This window comes from Synchiropus splendidus, chromosome 5 (assembly GCF_027744825.2).
Source record: "Synchiropus splendidus isolate RoL2022-P1 chromosome 5, RoL_Sspl_1.0, whole genome shotgun sequence".
NCBI classification, from domain to species: Eukaryota; Metazoa; Chordata; class Actinopteri; order Syngnathiformes; family Callionymidae; genus Synchiropus; species Synchiropus splendidus.
In genome coordinates, this window is record NC_071338.1 from 12,090,640 (window position 1) to 12,109,852 (window position 19,213).

The 19,213-nt window shown below is 43.6% G+C and overlaps 1 protein-coding gene across 1 annotated transcript; it reads left to right on the forward strand.

The window, feature by feature from the left end:
• The first annotated feature begins 1,828 nt into the window (after nucleotides 1-1,828).
• Nucleotides 1,829-16,474, forward strand: sbk1 (SH3 domain binding kinase 1). Its single transcript, XM_053866268.1, has 4 exons — nucleotides 1,829-2,309; nucleotides 11,644-11,861; nucleotides 12,043-12,245; nucleotides 12,426-16,474. The coding sequence occupies exons 1-4, from the start codon at nucleotides 2,272-2,274 to the stop codon at nucleotides 13,245-13,247; spliced, it is 1,281 nt and encodes a 426-aa protein (XP_053722243.1). The 5' UTR covers nucleotides 1,829-2,271; the 3' UTR covers nucleotides 13,248-16,474.
• Nucleotides 16,475-19,213: the final 2,739 nt, after the last annotated feature.

The window sequence follows — 19,213 nt, forward strand, 5'->3', positions numbered from 1 at the left end:
TAGCACGTACTGCAGTAAGATATATACACTTTAGGACAAAGACTGAGGGTGTGTGTGTGTGTGTGTGTGTGTGTGTGTATGTATATATATATATATATATATATATATATATATATATATATATATATATGCATGGAGTTTTTAGTATGGGAAGGACACATTGATCGATTTCTGCTACTTTTGAGGACAGCGGGAAATAACAAGGCCACCTGCTTGCAAGAAAGTTGAACAAGTAAAAACTGGGACAAGAGTGTGGCGTCTGGAAAATGAGGAGGGGGGGCTGCAGGGAGCAGATGATCAACCCTGCTGGACGTGTTCACCGCTCACCAGCGTGGATCCCCTCGCTGCTTCTGACCCTGACTGCTCCCAGCTGTCAGCCGAGGGTGCCTGACCTTCGTTGTGATTTATGGCTGCTCTGTTCCCACCAAAACCCCATGGAGAGTCTGGCCATCAGTGGGTGCTGGCCCAAATGTGTTACGAGAGACGCCACTGTAAGAGGATAAAGATGTGTTTATTCATATCCACCCATCTTCCAAATCATGCAGAAGACACTCAGGGCAAGAAAGAGATTATTTTTGTGAAGCTCTTACTCTATTTTTATGACCATGATCTCTATTCTCCTTCTAAATCTTTTATTGCCTCAACCAAGTCTTTCTGCTGGTGTTAATCTGTTAGCAAAATAAAAAATATAGAGAGATTTCAATGAAATTCTCAGGTTAATATCCATATGGATCCTGTAGAGACTATGTGCCGAGCGCAGGTCAAGGGCAAAAAGCCATGATTTTGATTTTAAATGCCCTGCAGGAACTTATCATGTATTATATCATGCATATATATTTTTGTAAGGGACCTAAGAAATGGTCAAACAATTGATAACAATATTTCCATTAGTATTTAGAATGTATTGCTGAAAGGTTAACAGCACAAAACTGGAAAGGAAGGTCTAACATTGTGCCTCAGTCCTGTCCTAACCCAGTTACAAATCGGGGACAGAAACCTGAGAGCAGATTTGAATTGACATCAGGTTTAGGTTGAAATTCATAATTGATCGAGTTGGTCAAGCAAAGACATTCTACACAAGTTAAATTTTTATATTTAAAACAGGCGCGCAAGCGGTCAATGATTTGGACGCACCTTCTCATTCAGTGTTTATTATTATTATTATTATCATTGCTGTATTTTTTTTTAGGACTTACCACAGTTTAGATACATACTGAAGACATCACTTACATGAAGCAGGATATATGGGATCATGTAGTGAAGAAAGATTATACACATATATATATGTTAAATGACTGCCACCTTTTGTTTTGTGGACAGCGCTGCAAAACCTTCTGAATGAGCTTCATGAAGCTGTGGCCAGCAGGAAAACCACTTCAGATGACAAGGTCATGGATCTCATCGCCAGAATGTCAAGAGTGAGCAAAGCATTCATCAAAGCAAATCGTGGCTGTTTCAATAAATTACATTTTCTGTTTCCGACACAATTCCCAGGTGTTCATTCATGGCTTTGATGTAAAATGTAAGGGACATGAAATCATGAAAATAAAGAAGAACCATTTAATAAGAAGGCACACCTTCCAAACATCTCGAAATCATAGCAACTCACACAACCCACTTCCACCCTCACTCCTCCTCCGTTCTCTCAGAATGAACTATGAGAAATCCATGGCGGGAAATGGCCAACACAGCACTCCTTATTATCGCATAAGGACGCCTGGCAAAGTCACCGTTTTGGTGCGCGAGGTCACAAACTGCTGAATTATGGAGGAGGGAGGGAGGGGCAGATTCATGAATCAAACCTTCACGGATGATGAAGAAGAAGAAGTGGCGGGCACTAGGACCCGTGACACGTGAGCGCGAAGTTAGCCGGAGGGTGGAGACGGCGAACAATGAGGGAGACTGGTGAGACCAGTATCCAGACCAGCAGCTCCCACATCCATCCCGGATCCCAGCGCGCTCTGGACTCTGAAGGCCAGCAGCACAACAGCAGGTGTCCATGAGTGATCCGAGTCCTGTTTGCGTCTCTGATCTGGGTCATGCGGACCAACCGAGGAGATAAACAGACGCTCCCCCCTCGCTGCTCGGCAGGTTGAGGTGCTCTCCGTGGAGGATCCCGCAACATCACTGGAAGGAGAAAGAGGCAGGAAGAAGACAGACCCCCCCCGTAAAACTGCGTAAACTGGAGGATTTCTCCTTCATTCGGTTGTTCACTGACAACTTGCTCCAGATTCTCGCGGACCCCTCCTGGGTCTGTCCAGCGCTGAGCGGATGCAGGACCATGGAGCGGAGAGACAGGTCGCCAGCAGGTGAGGGTGATACCCAGGAGCCCCCTCTTCTGTCCCGGGATGTTTAGTGTTGTCTCCTCCAACCAAACTGTTGAGTTTCACGGCTACCTCCTGATATTACCTCTGTGTTATTAGTTGTGATATACAGGGATGCTACAACAACACCAGTGACTATGCTGAGTTTGAATGTTTAGTTCTGCCATATGGCTCACGTCTTCTTGTCTGGTGGCATTTGCTACTGATATATATGAACATCCTCGACCAGATCTTTGAAAAAAACAAACAAATGTTGAGTAGCTCCGATTGAGACCAGTGCGATCACAAGTTGATAAATTTACCCCCGAACTTTACACTGCAAAACTGTTCTTATAAAGGAAAGAGGAAGAAAATGTCATTCCTTTATTATCAGTGTCAGAGATGACTCAAGAGTGTAGACATACACTGTAATTCACTCATTATTCCTGTGATATGTTTGGAGTGGGTTCCTCTTCAGAAATTCATAAATGCATCATCACTGATTCACTTTGTGCTCAGTACAAATCTCGTGAGTCAAACAGAAATGTGCCACACGCCTTCAGAATATTAAAGATAGACAGCAGGGAGAGATCACAGCGTCTGTTTTAAAACAGCTGCCACACTCAGAACCTTATAGACACACATCATGGACACGATCCGTGTCAAAATACTTTGACCTACATTCTAAAGAACAAAATCCCATTTCAAACCTGCAGATCTTTCAGGTAGGGCAGTGAAAATGGGTCTGTAGCTAAAGTGCGTTTTCAGAATCTCCCCAAGTAAAACTCTGAATTACTACTGCTGAGCTGAGTGAAAGCCGGAGAAACTGCCTTTTCTCATTGAACCTTCCATTATCAGCATGAAAACAGCTGTCTAATCATAGTGCTGTCAATCAAAGCTATGAGTGGGTGCCAACATGGCGAGGTACAGAGTTTCATATTTGCTCTGTGCTGTTTGATTGACACTTTTGTCCACTTAACCCTTTGGTGTTAAAGCAGTGTCTGACTGAGTACCAGCCATTTTACTGAGCTAACCTGTAAGAAGAGGTCACACATTCATATATTGTTCAACATCACAACTGTTTGAATTAGTTCAAGATCAAGCTCACCTCTTCCTGAAGATTGTCTTACTCTGCGTGATAAGTGGGAGCAGGCTTTGCTTTAGAGTATGAGTGTCAACGAGTGTCAACGTGGCTGACAACCAGAGGACAGACTGATGCTAATGCACAGATGAATCTGCAACTATTCCTTGAGAGCAAGACTCCGAGATGCTTCAGCTCCTCCACATGGGGCAGAAATTCATTCCAGAACTGGTGAGAGAGCCGTGGTCTCACATCTGACCGTCCTTGAGCCTGTGGCTTGTTGGACACAACACTTTCATATCACCCGCTGGTCAAAACAACCCAGAGAGGTCTGAAAATATAGCTGAGAGTGTGAGATGAAGGGCTTCTGAAGGCTCAAAAATGGTCTGGTGTTTTGAGTATTGCACCTCAGGTGGAGCTTGAGGAGAGTGACATCCTTTAAAAAGCCACTCCAGCCAAGTTAGCGGACTTCACTTGTAGGAGGTTTCGGTAGATTTCCTTCACTCCATGTGATCAAGCTGTCAGCTCATCTGCATCCTTCCACGCATCTTCATCCTCAGGTGAAAGAAAGGCATCAAGCACTAATGTAGGAGTGGGGTGTATCCTGTGTGGGCCATGGACAAAGTTAAGCCTCGATCCAGGACATTTTACAGTATGGAACAATGTAACTTTCTTCTGTGATGTATTGTGTTGATAATGGATTCAAAGTAACAAGCAAAAATAGATGTAAGTCAGCTCCACAGTCAACGACATGACACATCTAAACAAGTTCAACTGCTTTCAGTGATGTGTGGCAACCGGACCGTGACCTTCAACTGGTAAACGTAAACAAGTCGAACAAGCCAACACAAAGAGCGTTGTGTTGTATAGTTACCATGTCTAATACTGAACTATGCTGCTTCTACAGTCAATAAATCGTAGATCATGTACAGTACTCAGTATGGCAAAAATATAAAGTTTCAAATAGATCCAAAGCAGTGGTGACGACAAATTTCATACAAAGTCTGATTTATTTTATTTTTTTTTTTTAATGAAAATCTTGAATGTGTCAGGAGAACTGAAGCGAAATGAGCTGTAGAAGCCAGTCAGACCAGTGTGGTGACCAGAGGCAGCAGGAGAGTATTTCTGATTAATATTCAATACTCAAATGTTTATCTAAAATATACCTAAGTAGACTTACTGTAAAGGGCTACTGGGGAGTTACAGTACAATTCTGACAGAAATTTTCAAACTCATATTTGAATGATGCCAACAATTTTCATGCATTGATGGCAAAAATATGAATTAATTAACACTCTTGTACTAATCTTTTATGTTAATATTTGCTTAGCAATAGAGATATGATTGAGTCGAAGTCATATTCTAAACCAATACTCCACAGGGAAAAGCATATAATTGAAAGGGCTTATGAGTGTTAGCGGTTTGCTTCCCATGTGTCCAGCGGATGCTCATGCATCAAGACTTTAGAGCAGAGTTGAAATCGAACCGTCTGAGTCGCAGTGGCTGGGGTGTTCAGCCCTCACACTCATCGGGTGGATTGAGGTTAGAGGTCATTCACAATTCACCACGGAGAGTTATGAGTCGTGTAAGTGGCGAGAGTGAAATGGAGAGGGGAGAAAACCCTGCAGTGTCCTTCTTAGCGGTGTGGCTACTTGATTAAGTCCTGCCCCCATTTGGGCCAATTTCTTGTGCTGATATAAGAATCACATTTCCTCATGAATTTGACTTCAAAGGGACAGAGATGATAGCATGTGGTGCTTCAGCTCGGTCTCATTGGATTTCACTAATCCCTCCTTGCACCCCCCATTCTCCCTGACACACACACACACACACACACACACACACACACACACACACACACACACACACACACACACCAACCTTCATATTGGAGTCTGCCGGACTGTAGCATTGTGTATGTGGGTAAAAGGATCTTCCACTTTCCACCTTTTTTCAAAGTCAGGTGCGTCTGACATTATCCTAAGTAAACACAGATTACACTCTAGTCCTATTTTGAGAGAAAGTTTTCTCCTGATTGTTTACTCCTGTTTGTGGACTTAAGCAAGGTGATCCAAGTCCATGACTGAGCATTGAAATAAGGATCCAGTTTGTCTGGGAGAGAGTCAATATCTTTTCACAGCTTAAGAACAGAGAATGTGGAAACTAACATCACACAGAGGCTTACACTATATTATGCTGCTAGAGTAGCACGCAAACACAATCTTCCATCCAAAGGTTAGGGATCTTTACAATAAGTTACTAGAAAGGCACTCATTTTTGCCCCCCACACTCTTCTCTCTGTCATCTGTTTCAAGTGTTTCCAAATGAACAGACCCCTAAAATATAAAATAAATAAGCTTGTATCTTTTTTTAAATTCAGCTCAGGTTCCATGACAGATTGCTCATTGAACATTTAAAGTTTAGCCTGGGCAATCTATGCATGTGCTGATATAGAAAATACACAAGATCCTGGTACTGCCTACTAGTTTACATTTGCAGTGTTCCCTAGTTTATTGCTGGTTCCGGGACCACACCTGATAGTTGAAGCATGCTCGGCTTTGGTGTTGAGTTTCACGCAGAGCTGAGCTGCTGTCCACGCAGTTAAGTTTCCTTTTTCTCTTTTACAGTAAAGTGCAAATAACCTACCTACCTGCCTACTGAATACACCCGGGACCCCCATCATTTGCATGAGAGTTGACAGCCCTGTACAAGACTGCGATGCACTCAATCTGTGGAATATATCAAGGGAACACTGTGGTGGTTGGTGGTTGACAAATATGTGTACAGCAAAATAGGCCACAATCAGTCTGCGTACCAATGCAAGTATCAGTATCGGGATATCCACATATATATAATCATGCTCACCACCTGAAAAAATTATTCTCTATGTCACATATTATGTCGTACATCAACACAAAATCTGCGATCTAACATAATTCAATAAAAAACACTCCTACTGCACTACCTAAGTCCCATAATGCTCTGCAACAGTTAATGTTCGTGTTGCACTTTATAGCACAGTAGCCACACTTAAAAATCATGTCTATATTGCTTATTAAACATTCACTATATACGAATCCTTTTAAACTGGTGGCCTAGATTGTGTTTTTCATTTTGGCTCCAGTGTGACTAGTTTGTCATCATTGGTTCGAAGGAGTGGGTAGGAGTTTGGCTGGAGTCAAAAACAAAACGCTTCAGATTCATGGATGAGACACTTGCGAGATGACAAAGAACAACTCACCATGTGACCACCAGCTCTTTCCATCTTTGGTTCCCTTGGATCCCTTTAACCTTGCTTCATCCATTTCTGTGACTTTGGTCATGACGGCAGGGGGGCGGTCGCTGCCAGGATCTGTACTGAAGACGTTTCAGCAGGTGGTGCCTCCACATGGAATAAAGGATATGCAGGGTGTGATGCGAAATGAAAGGGACACACGCCATGGATGAATACACAGCACTCAGAGGCAGCGGGTCTTCTACATATGGTCCGTCAGGCAGATCTGAGACAGACTGACTCAAAGTGAGTGTCTACAGAATGGGCAGTTGGGCCATCGTGCACACAAGTGGGAAGACTTTTAGTCTTAATACCAAAATAATAGAGGCACTAAACACACCACTACCCACTGTCACTGAAAACTGCGCTAAGCTGACTCATTCTGTCTAAGTCGGGAACAGAGTGTCCTGAATTCTCTCACAAGAAAAACCCACTCGCTTTTATAAAGAATTAATAGAACATTTCCAACAGATCTATGTTCATTGTAACCCCTGGCCCACAAAGAAATGAATACGGGATTATCTTTATTTTGAGGCAGACAGTGAGATGGCAGCCATCAGTCATGTTCTTTCTCGGTGGCACTTCCCTTCTTTGGAACAGAGGACGAAGCAAAATTTAGCAGCGGCATGCTCTCAGTAACATCAGTCTCCACTAATATTGACTGGAGGCTGACAGCGAGAGTAGTCTATGAGAGCGAGGCAGGGACCGTCCCAAGGAGCCGCGTGTTTTTCTTCTTTAGGAGCCTGTTTACATCTTCAGGGACAGTCGAAAGGGACACAAAGAGCCGGATAATGAAGGCTAGATTCTATGTGGTACGTCCTCTCAGGAGTAGGAGGCATGCGTCTTTTACAGCATAGAATCATTAAGATAGGGCTCATTAAAGCCTGTCTGTGGTCATTATGACACGGAGATTATTATTGTAACATAGGGGAGGCGTTTGCAAACTGCTCAAGTTAGATGAATGATAAACCATTAAAAAGCAAACGCTAAATTTCTGTTCACTTTGGTTTGTTGGTTTCTCACCTTCCTGATTTCCCATCTTCCCCAATGTAGCAAGAGAGATTATTTGATATAATATGATTTTCAGCAGATCATTTTCGTGATGTAGAACTCAGAATGTTGCCCAGAGGCACAGCAAACAGTTTGTTGACACACTCTGGAATCTCTACACTGCTAACCCCAACCCTGTTGAGGTAAATGCCTGGAAGATGTGTGTTACCGTTCTTTGCTTGGGGTACGTCTGGATTAAGCGTCACTCTTCCTTTAGGTCTAAACTCTTTCCAGTTTTGGTTGTATAAAAGATGTTTTCTTGAATACAATTGAGAGTGTAGGGGAAGCCCCACAGGACAGTTCTACCATGATATATGGCGAATATGTCTGAAACCTCTGGAAGACAGGAAGCAGAGTAGTGGAAGTGGTATGACCATGTTCAGATTTTCATTGGAAGGCCAAGATCAGAAACCAATGTATCAGCAGCACTGCTCATGTGTATAGGCTTGGAAATGATAGGGAGACTCTCTGGTTTGTACACATTTGGATGAAGAAAATTAGAAATGGAGATACCAGCTGAAAGAAGAAGAGCACCGTGTGACCAGGGCGGAGGCTCAAGATAAGGGACCATGGAAGAGGCACAATTGCTGTGGCAACCCATGCAGGAAAAGAGGGAAAAGAAAGAAGAGAGTCTTTCTGCTGGGTATCTGATTTGATGTAGTCTTGCTACTTTAATGAAGACACTATTGCACACTACTACATTATTTTTAGTATGAAGCTAGTGTATAGTCACAAATGCTGTCCTGTGTGCGCTCATGCTTGTGTCACCTGTGAGACAAGGAGGCATCATGGGAGATCACGAGCGCATGAGGCAATCGTGACTTCATGGCTGGAGGCCCTTGGAACAAATGCTCACAAACAAACAAAAGGTCTTTTGTGGTGATAGACAAAGATCCTCTGAGCCTGCCCCAACAGCAAGTGATCAGCCAGAGGCGAGAAAACTTTCCCAGCGTACACTCGGGCAGCACTAGGTGACGTGATGCCGGCGCAGTTGTTGCTGCCTTCGATACGGCTTCAGGTACTTAAGTCACTGTGACAAACACAAGCGGTTTTAAATGACTTTTACAACCTGACTTTTAAGGCAACATGACTGTAATGTGCTCACAGTCTGAGATCTATCATGGGTCATTGGTGGTTCCTCCGTAGTTCAGACTTAAATCAGAATGTGGTCAATGAAACTCTGTTAAACTAGAAAGGCACTGCTGAGAGTGCATGCTTCCGATGTTGATTTTGCACGGGACAAGAAATGTCCCGCTGTGAAAGTGAAAGTGTGACAGTACCACAAGTGAGTTTTGCAGGGGTTCAATTGACAAAAGCACCAGCGTCTCCTGTAGACATTGTTTGTGTAAAACACTACTTTGCCTACCAAGACGTTGATGAGTGATAACAGAATGGTCGCTGCTAAAAAAAGCGAGAAATTGGACCAGAGTGGAAGCCGTGAGTGTTATTCTAACTTGAAGAGAAAAGTTTAAACAGTTTAAAACTGCCATTCCCAACCACGACATTTTTACGATCAAGTGAAACACAGCCCCACTGCTGATAACAGTTATGGAGATTGGACAAAAGCGTGGCATCTCCACTTGTTTGCTGGCCTGGCTGCACAACTACCATTTTAGCAAAAGTTTTCGTCTCCCCACATCCTGAGTTTATGTGGTGTTCCGAGTTGGTCAGAGGTTCCGCCGTGGAGATCATTGTAGTACGACAACTACCAGTGAGAATACTGTGCATTGCTGGAGAAACGACCTCAAGCATTCGTGTTATTTATTTTTCAAAATGTAATGTGACAGTAATTAAAACACCAAAGTTCACAGCACCGTCTCGGAGGAGTAAAACAGCTCCGCCACACCTGCAAGTTAGAATCTGCCACTCTCTGCACCTCTGAGGCGTAACGCTGCAATTTGGGTTCATATTTCCAACTTCACTGCAGCTGGATGCAGCATCTCCCCAGCACTCATCACATTTCAGGGCTCTTAATCCACTTCAGCAGCAGGAAATGAGTGCACAGCATCCTGTTCGGTTTAGTGGGGGAGCTTTTGTCTTTGTGGGAGCTGAGTAATGTGATTAAGATTCGTGCTGGAGTGCCTCACATTCAGCTCATGGAGCTGGCTGGAAAGAATGCCCGTAAACAAGAGCTCCCTTTGCGTGGCCCACTCTTGACTTATAGAGGTTCCGGGCCCATGTGTGGCTCCCCGTGAGTACTTCAGTCTGTCGTGCTTGAATGTTTGATCAGGACTATGGATGGGTCTAGAGCGGGATCAGCTCGCTGTTTGTCACGCTGGAGGCTGTGTACAGTGGGCACAGACTCGCTGTCTTATATAATCATCTCCATGATAAGAAGCTGAAGTGTGATGTACACTCTGTACACTCACACCGCGTCTTTGCAGTTATTTATTTCCTCACGAAGATGGTGAGTCAAGAAAAAGGTTGCAAATGGTCACATCTTATTTTAGTTTCTGCTGTCTAATGGCTATATTTATCAAGCTCTTCCCACAAGACAGGATGCCCCAAAAACACCCTGAGAATAGCGACGGAGAAAAAGAACGTCTCCTGGTGCTCTGGTTTCCATTTAAGCCACAAAGTTGTTGTTCAGGTCTAAAACTAAGTGTCTTTCCCCCGGGCGAGAGAAGAGCACGGATCAAAGATGTGAATGGTGAATGAATGAGGGCCGTAAGCATTATTATTTTTTTTTTTGTGCGCGTCTGTGTGCGCATCCTGTGATGAGAGGAGGAGCGGAGGCGGAACACAGACACTGTAAATGGGTGAGATCATTAGTGAGATCATCTACTTTTCATCATGAGGCCCATTTAGTCAATTGTTTTATTAACTGTAATTCAGTTTCTGCTGGCACATTCTCAACCGCCAATCGTTTTTCTGTCTGCAGATCAGAATCACAACTGTCAAACCTACTAATATATTGAAGTGTTTTTTTTAAATACTTTTATCAATGATGAACTTTTTAATGAAGGTTAAATTAGAGAAGTAAGACGTTGAATCATCCGGTATTTCTCGTGTAAGAATAATATTTCTGCGTTATCATGCTAAACTTTTCTCAAATCCATTCTTCTCAGCAAAGCTTATTTAGCAGATGTGTTCCCTCTAAAACAATGGAATTTGGAAAAGGACCACACTAGTTTCTGAGCTCTAACATTGGCAGGAGTCATAAAGAAATTAGACGAATAAAACAGAAATGATCACAAATTTGACAAAAAAATGGTAAGAACTTGTATTTGGAACAAATAAATTTGTTAAAACGAATTAATGGATTTCATATCAGCATATAAAACGCAACATAATCTGTTATATATCAGTCTAAGTATCAAAATTACATGGTTTCTATGTCAGGTAGCATCATAGACAGTTTTCTAAATAGCCATCGGAACATGATAATGAAATAAGAAAAGCTAAATGTCATGATCAAGTGCAGTTCAAATGATCCATGATGCAAAAAATAAATTAAAAACTTAAAAATGAAAACCATACAAGCATCCTATGTAATTGCTCCACAGATCATTGTTCATCCCTGAGTGCTGTATGCTTTCTGAATAGCGCCTGAACATCACAACGCCAGCAAAAGGAGATGATCTGTAGACCTGCCTAACAGCATACGCAGAGCTAAAAGCTGTCATCTTTTTCCATTTGTTGACTCTACTACCTGGCCATATTGATTTCTCCATCACCGTCTGCCAGTAAGTGCTGTCTGATACCAGACATCCGAGCCGCTGAGCACTGGACAGAGTGATCTGGTGTGACGGCAGAGAGCCCAATACATATGCTGAGATCACTTCCCTCACTCCAGATGTTTTCCCTGAAATTGACTGTATGGAAATGAGTGTGTGAAAGCTTTCCTGATATTGTTTTCCCGCGGGAGACACTCAACAAACAGGACAAGATGCCAATACACTCTCACACAAACTCTATTATTTCTTCCCCTTCAGTCTGCCCCACGGTGTCAAGGCGAGCCTGTCACTTTCTCCAACCGGGGCGGGTCGAGTTGGCAGCGGTGGTGGCTGTGGAGGGGTACCAGTGGAGGACATGCAGGCCCTGGCCATCACCTCACTGTCAGCGGCAGACGTAGCCAAACAATACGAGCACATCCGTGAGCTGGGGAAGGGCACTTATGGCAAGGTGGATCTGGTGGCGCACAGGACGCAAGGTGAGCGGGTCAAGTCTCGGATCCTTCTCTGCTTCTGTGTTTTAACAAACAGCATGCTGTTACAAATGTATGTTGGAATATAAATGCAGGAAATATAAAGTCTTTGAATCATTGTCTTCGTTGAAACCAAAAAGTATTTTCATGTTTTGCATTGGGACGTTTCTTTGATTCATTTCTTTAGGTACCAAATTGGCCCTGAAGTTTGTGACCAAGAATAAGACGAAGCTGAAGAGTTTCCTGCGAGAGTTCAGCCTCACCGGCTCGCTCAGCTGCAGCCCTTTCATCATCAAAGTCCTGGACGTGCTCTTTGAGACCGAGGATTGCTACGTATTCGGACAAGAGTATGCCCCCGCCGGAGACCTCTTTGACATCATCCCCCCGCAGGTAAAGGAAATGCCACCCAGTCACTCACCGCACAATCATTGATATGTTTGAAAACTCTCACAACCCTGGGCTCTTTACTGTGTGTCTTTTGCCTGTGTCTAAGCTTGTCCTCTTAACTTGCTTTTTTGTTCAGTGTTTCCTGATATTTCATCTTGTTTTCTTCCCCCGCTCTGCCTGCAGGTGGGTCTTCCAGAGGAAATGGTCAAACGCTGCATGCAGCAGCTCGGCCTGGCCTTGGACTTCATGCACGGCAAAAGTTTGGTCCACAGGGATGTCAAACCTGAGAACGTGCTCCTTTTTGATCGCGAGTGTCGCCGCATTAAACTGGCTGACTTCGGTATGACCCGACGGGTGGGCTGTCGCGTCAAAAGAGTCAGCGGTACCATTCCTTACACGGCACCAGAGGTGTGCCGGGCAAGCAGATCGGAGGGATTCCTGGTCACAACAAGCCTGGATGTGTGGGCGTTTGGCGTGCTGATATTCTGTATGCTGACCGGAAACTTCCCCTGGGAGGCAGCATTGGCGGCGGATGCCTTCTATGAAGAGTTTCGTCGCTGGCAGAAAGCGGGCTGTCCTGCGGGAACTTATCCGTCACAGTGGCGCCGCTTCACAGATGACGCCTTGCGCATGTTTCAGAGGCTGTTAGCCGCCGACCCGAAAAAACGCTGCGGGGTCAAGGATGTCTTCTGCTTCGTGAAGTACGAGCTGGTCAGTGAGCTGAGGCGCCGAGCGTCTTGCAGATCCAAGCGAAGTGAGCGCTCCAGCTCTGGAGTGTGCACTGGCAATTGCACTTCCTCATCCTCTTCATCACGCTCATCTCAGAGACACCCTGAGCCCTCCACGCCTCCTGGAACTGCCTGTCTTCGACCAGCGCCGCTCAAACGAAGTGTCCTCTCTGACCCATTGTCGCCCAGAGAAGAATCTGGCCCCCACCAGTCGCCGGGACGAGACAAGAACAAGAGTCAGATGGTGATGGCGACTGCCATAGAAATCTGTGTCTGACCATTTGAGCAGGGCTTATGAAGCCTTACTGTATGCCACAGTGACGGGTAGAAGTGAGTGAATCAGGCACGACCTGGGCAGGACTGTCATTCGTGACCAAAGACTTGGGGTCCCGCGGGGTGAGGAGTCTAGCCACCGTCCTGCAAATCAGAAATACGTTGCCTATAGACACTTGGTGCTATTGATTTATTAATCAGTATGAACCTCCACATCCTTTACTGTATCTTCTTATCTGCAGCAGAACCACACGACAAAACTGTAGATCTTCTTCTTGGCAGACAAAAGGTATATTTATCTTAAACAGCGAGCACCTCTCCAGAGTCAGTGTCTGATAAGCATTGTGTGAATTGTTTGCAGGTTTTGAATTGGTGCTTTCGGCGTAGTTAATGATTAATATCTGCCTGCTTCCAAACTTTCAAAATATGGGCAGAGTGTGGCGGTCATGCAGTAAACCGATGTATAATGTGATGTAACGTAACATTTTTCCGCTCCACTAGTAGCAAAACCAACAAAGAAAATCTACCCAAAACCTTTACAAATTTTTGTTTCAAGGGTTGCAACATGCAGCAGCATCATTCTAAATGAGTTGGTGGTGTTGTGAGCACCAAGCCTTTTGGGTGCTCAGAAGAAGCATAAGGAAGGAGGTCCATATTCAGGGCAAACTCTTACAGGACGGGGATGCCGCTGACTTAAATGCTTACCATGCACGGGCAGTTGTTCAAGCATATTTGTCGAACTTCAGATGGACTACAGTGTCTTTTACATTTATACAGATTCGCTGTATGTAAAAAAAATGTAGCAAGTAGCGTTTAACGTGTTTCATGCCTCGTGCCCAAGAGACTGATTTGGGTGAGGCATCACCTCAGGACTCGGCAGTCTCTAACTTCCCTTTTTGGTGAAAGACAGAATGTCTTGTTGGAAGCGAATTTCCTAACATGCCCTATGACATTTTCCTCCATTGTAACACAATAGACTACAGGGATTGTTGAAAAAGTGGCGAACAAAGACAAGTCTTTGTATTCCGTTTTTTCTACCTGCTGTGCGTGTGCCTGTGCTGTATGTGGGTCCGCTTGTGCGTGCGTGTGTGTAAAACCACTAAAGCACAAGGGTTTTGTAAAAGAATGGCGATCACATGTCCGCGTTGTAAATAAGGTTATTTATTGTATATTTCCAGTTGCTATCAGGTAGTTCAGTGATGTAGCTGTACTAATTTTCTACGAGAGGATAGAGGTTTGGCAGGTCCCGTCTCAGTATCGCACTGTATGTAGCAACTATACAAGAGCGAAGAGTGTAGAGTATACCGCAGTTTTATGATATAGATGTAGTTATTTTTTAACAGAGCTGCTGTCTGAGTTATATTGGAAATGAGGAGGGCAACTCATGGCACCACATAGTGATATGTGCTTCCTTGTCCTGACTCTGATGGATCATCTTTCACATGGCACTTCTGACATGGTTTCAAATTTGATAACAAACGACATGAAGATTATCACGCTGCTTCCACTTTCCTTTAATTGAAACCCTCCCAAGCCTCTCTGGGCACTTGCAAATAACTTGAGCAAGAGATGGAGCGCTGTGTCAGCATTTATGGTTTTTGATTCTGACCTGCTCCATCTTCAGCATTATTTTCCCTACTTCAGTGGTGCTCCTTTTATGTTGGCTGGGTGTGTGTGTGAGACTGCAAGCTTCCATTCCCTATTTCCAAGCGCTTCCTCCAGACTGCCCTCCCAATTCTGTCGCCATGGCGACGCTGTCAGTGCTCCACTGGTTTCCCTCCTGTTCTCCTCCTTAAGATCCAGTCTAATTGAACCTAAGCTGCAGCCGGTCACCAGCGCCCCCTCGCCCCAACCTCTCTTGACAGCCACCGTCCTAAATATAAAATATTTTCGCCTGTGTTCTCCGAGTCCCATGTTACAAAATCAGCATGCTCCTGGCTGTAATCATTTCACTTGTCAGTCCTCATTCTGGTAAAAGGAGAGTGATTGAGAATGAGACGTTTCAGAGACTGAACTCCTGATTGACCATGTTTGTCGAAGGCTGAAATGGTCCTGGCTTGATTGAACTGTTTGTCTGTCGAACCAGAAAATGTATTGTATAATCTGCACTCACTTCTTTGGTTAAGAATCGACCTCACTACAGCGCCAATGCATCATCATATACATCATGTTCCACGTCTCCCATACATCCATCCGACACCTCAGCCTTTGACCATCTCATATAATAGTTCATTTAAGAGGAGAGATTCATGATCTGAACTGGATGTTGAGAAAAAATCCCTTCACCAAAGAGCTGGCTCATTGGTTTGGCATCCACAAATTGCACACTGAAGCACATTGTTGTACCATCATGCCTGGCTCATGATGGCGTGGCGGAGAGTCAGTCCACATCACAAAAAGCCTGGAGGTTTAGTGAGCACTTTAGTAAGTAAACCTGCTGCAAAAATGTAAGGTTTCAGCACTTGCATAACACAGTCAGTGTTAGATCATTCAAATTATTTTACTTAGTTTAGTTAGTTATCTTAAATGAGATCTAGTCTGGAAAAAAAAAACATGTATGGAGACCAAAAAATGACCGTTGAAGGGAAGGAGATATTTTCATTCTTTTAATTCTTAAGATTTAAGACTAGGCGAGGAAGAGTAATATTTGGCAAAACTCACTCGAAAGTGGAAATAATGAATCTTAAATTATAAAGTTAGTAATCTAAGGTAATGTTTTAAATTGTGTTGATCCAGAATTTTTACTGACCACCAGCCAGGTTTCAAGAGATTTATAATATGGCTGCAATAGGGAAAGGAGTTAGTCAAGTTCAATACAAATGAATGCATTGTTTCAAATTCTTATATTCTTTGAAGACAAAGGTACATTTGAGCGCATGCATTCATGTCAATGCCCAGATCACACTGTCAAACCTGACATGCCTGATCGTGCTGAGGATTCATCCCTCCATCTAAGCGCGTATTCCAAACCCTCACCTCCGACAGTCTGTCCTCCTACATCTCTTCCTCTCGCTGCATTTTGAGGGTTCCAAAATATTAGCTGAATCATCAATCAATCATAGTTCTCGTCACCCCTGTGAACACCTGTTCTCAGAGTTTTTCTCAACCTCCATCATCGCCGGACTGGCATTTCTTTATGTATTTATGATGTAAATAATGTACGTATTGTGTCTTTAATAAATGAAGAGAAACTGAAAGGGAAATGTTAATATATGTTGAAATAAAACTATGAACCACATGAACGCCTCCTGGGAATTTCTGAAGCGGTGAACCTTAATGGTGCTACTGTTCATCTGATGAAGGTCAGCTCAGATGTGACTCCCTCAGGCTTGAGTCTGGTGGACCAGCAGCCCCTCAATATAGTAAAACTACCAGACTGCTAACCTGCCATGAAAGAGCTGAAGGCTCAGTAAATAGCCCTGGCAGCAATGTCAACTTGTGATGTGACTGGGTTGGGACATGGGTGGTGAGCTGCTGTGAATCTGCCGCCCAAGAGAGCTAATCTGTTCAGACAGGGCCAGCGAAGAGAAAGGTCAAGCAAGACAAGCAGGGCCGGTGTGGTGGGTGGGCGTACCTTCTTTATGGTGGCCTGCTTCGTTCCTGAGTTCAGACTACAACAATTGCGCTGACTCGAGGCTTCCCTTTGTCTCTGCAGTCTTAACTTGGAAAATATGTTTTCAGAAGGTTTCACAAAGTCTGAGTGTGGGGTTCTGTCCTTGGGTACACTTTCCTTCCACTGACCAGAAACATAATGTACAGTACACGGAGAGTGAATGGATGGCACCAATATTGTCCATATGTGTGGTTGTCTGTCACAATATTCTCTGCCAATGAACCAGCTGACCTGTCCAGAGTGTCCTCACCACTAAATGTTGATGGGTATCATATTCCTTTTTCCCACAACATTGAAGGTTGCATCTACAAAAATGCCTCAGAATCAGCTCCAGGAATGACACAACTGAATGCACCGAAGCTGAACTCTAAAATAAACGTATCATGAGACTCAAAGGTAAAGGACTTTGATAACTAGCCTGGCTATTGGACTTCTCTCAATGTCCTGACCTGCGCAAAGTGTGGCCCTAGGGTCACATGAATCCATTTGCCTTTATGAATCTGCCCCCATGAGGACAGTATGAATCTATTGAACAGACTATGAAAAAATATAATGACGAATATTATATAATCTCTAAATGGCCATACTGTTTATAAAGTAGTATCTGATTCTTAGTATATTTGTGTGTCTGGTTTTCTTGCCCTGCATCTATTAACAGCTGCACTGGATTGTTCAGTTAACTTTGGTGCTTTTCCCAGCATCTGACCTTTCTTAAATGTTTCTTGTCCTTCACAATACATTCAAAAATGTCAGCCCTTCCACCTATCAGATAAGGTATTCATGAATAACAGATGGACTGGGATTTGTGTTTTATGAAGGGAGGCTCAAATTGGGAGTCACTGCTGCGCATATGAACCAATAAAAAAAATGATTTTGTTGTCAAAACTTCCAAATTTAGATTCCAAAATAGAATCAAAAGTTAATCCCCGAGTATGTGTCTGTTTCTGCCCATCTGTTGTGTATATAACTCCAATAATCTGTGATATTTTTAAAGAGACTTTAATTTTAAAGAGACATAATCTCCGGATATTAAAAGGTTTTCTGCTAAATCATATTAGACTGGAGCGGAGGATGAGAGCTATGAGCAACTGCCTCAGACCTCAGACTGATGTGTGATAGATGGTGACTCAAATCCTCTTTTATTATGGTCTCCCATAAACACTAATAAATCTGCCCGCTGCGGCAACGGGGTGAGTGACAGGACGGCCATTCAATGTCCTCCATAATGTCTCTGCAGAACAAAGATGACAATTGCATGCCTGACCTACACAAATAAATCACAGTCACTCCCAGCAGCCGGACCAGTAAACCGGTGCGGCAGTAGTGGGAGAGAATTATCGTGTTTATAGTCACACAGCCAAGAATTAATATGTATTATAATTCTTCATGATGAAACACACTTGTTAAATGACTCATGACCTCATGTAAGTAAATAAGGCGACTCCCAGTAATTCAGTTCTCTTGAAGTTTTTTTGTCCATTTGTAGCTGTTGAGGCAACCAAGTTATTGTAATATAACCAGTTAGTCATGCAGGCCACGGCCAGATGAACTCACGATAAAATAGCATCTTAAAATGTGATAAACATGAGTACATGAACACTGAAAAATACACAACTAGGATTTACACGACACTGTTGTGAGTCTCTCAAAATACTTTCTACACTTGGGCTGTGTTGCTTCACAGATGGGGAGTGTGTAATTACTGGATATTACAGTAAAACAGTAAACAGTAAAATATTGCAGCTGTTGTGTTGGCAGAAACCAATCTCTGCGGGTGGCATGAAATATGCCGTGTCAGAAGGAAAACAAGCACAAGAATGCATGTCTTTTGATAGTAAATAAGGGTTTTACACTTTATCACCAGAGCAAACAGAGAGTTCTGTGTCAGAGCTCCTGCGTCACCTCAGTGTCCAGCTCCTCTGCACCTCCAGATGATTCACTCCAAACTTGTCAGCCGCATTGTGAGCTAATCTCCGGTTTCTGATGGATTTTTTTTACTACTGCAGATACGACGCAGTAAATTTGATTGCCAGTGTTGTGGTGAACCATGAATGCACCGTCGGATCATAACAAGCATGTCTTGTGAGACTGTGTTGTCACTGCTAGAAGTGGAAGGACAGAGGGAAAGCCAGGGAGGGATGTGACGATGAGTCACATGATCAACGAGAGATAAGCGTGGCAACTATAGCAGATCCAGTACTGCGAGGTAATAAAACACAATCCTCTGCAGATGTTTTCAGGTCATCACAACCTCTTCGAGTGAGTTGCCTGAGGGGACACTGCTGAATTTTGTCAGCCCCAGACTTAAACTCTAAGTCTGTGTGCCGCCACCATCGCTATAGCAACTGAGATTATCC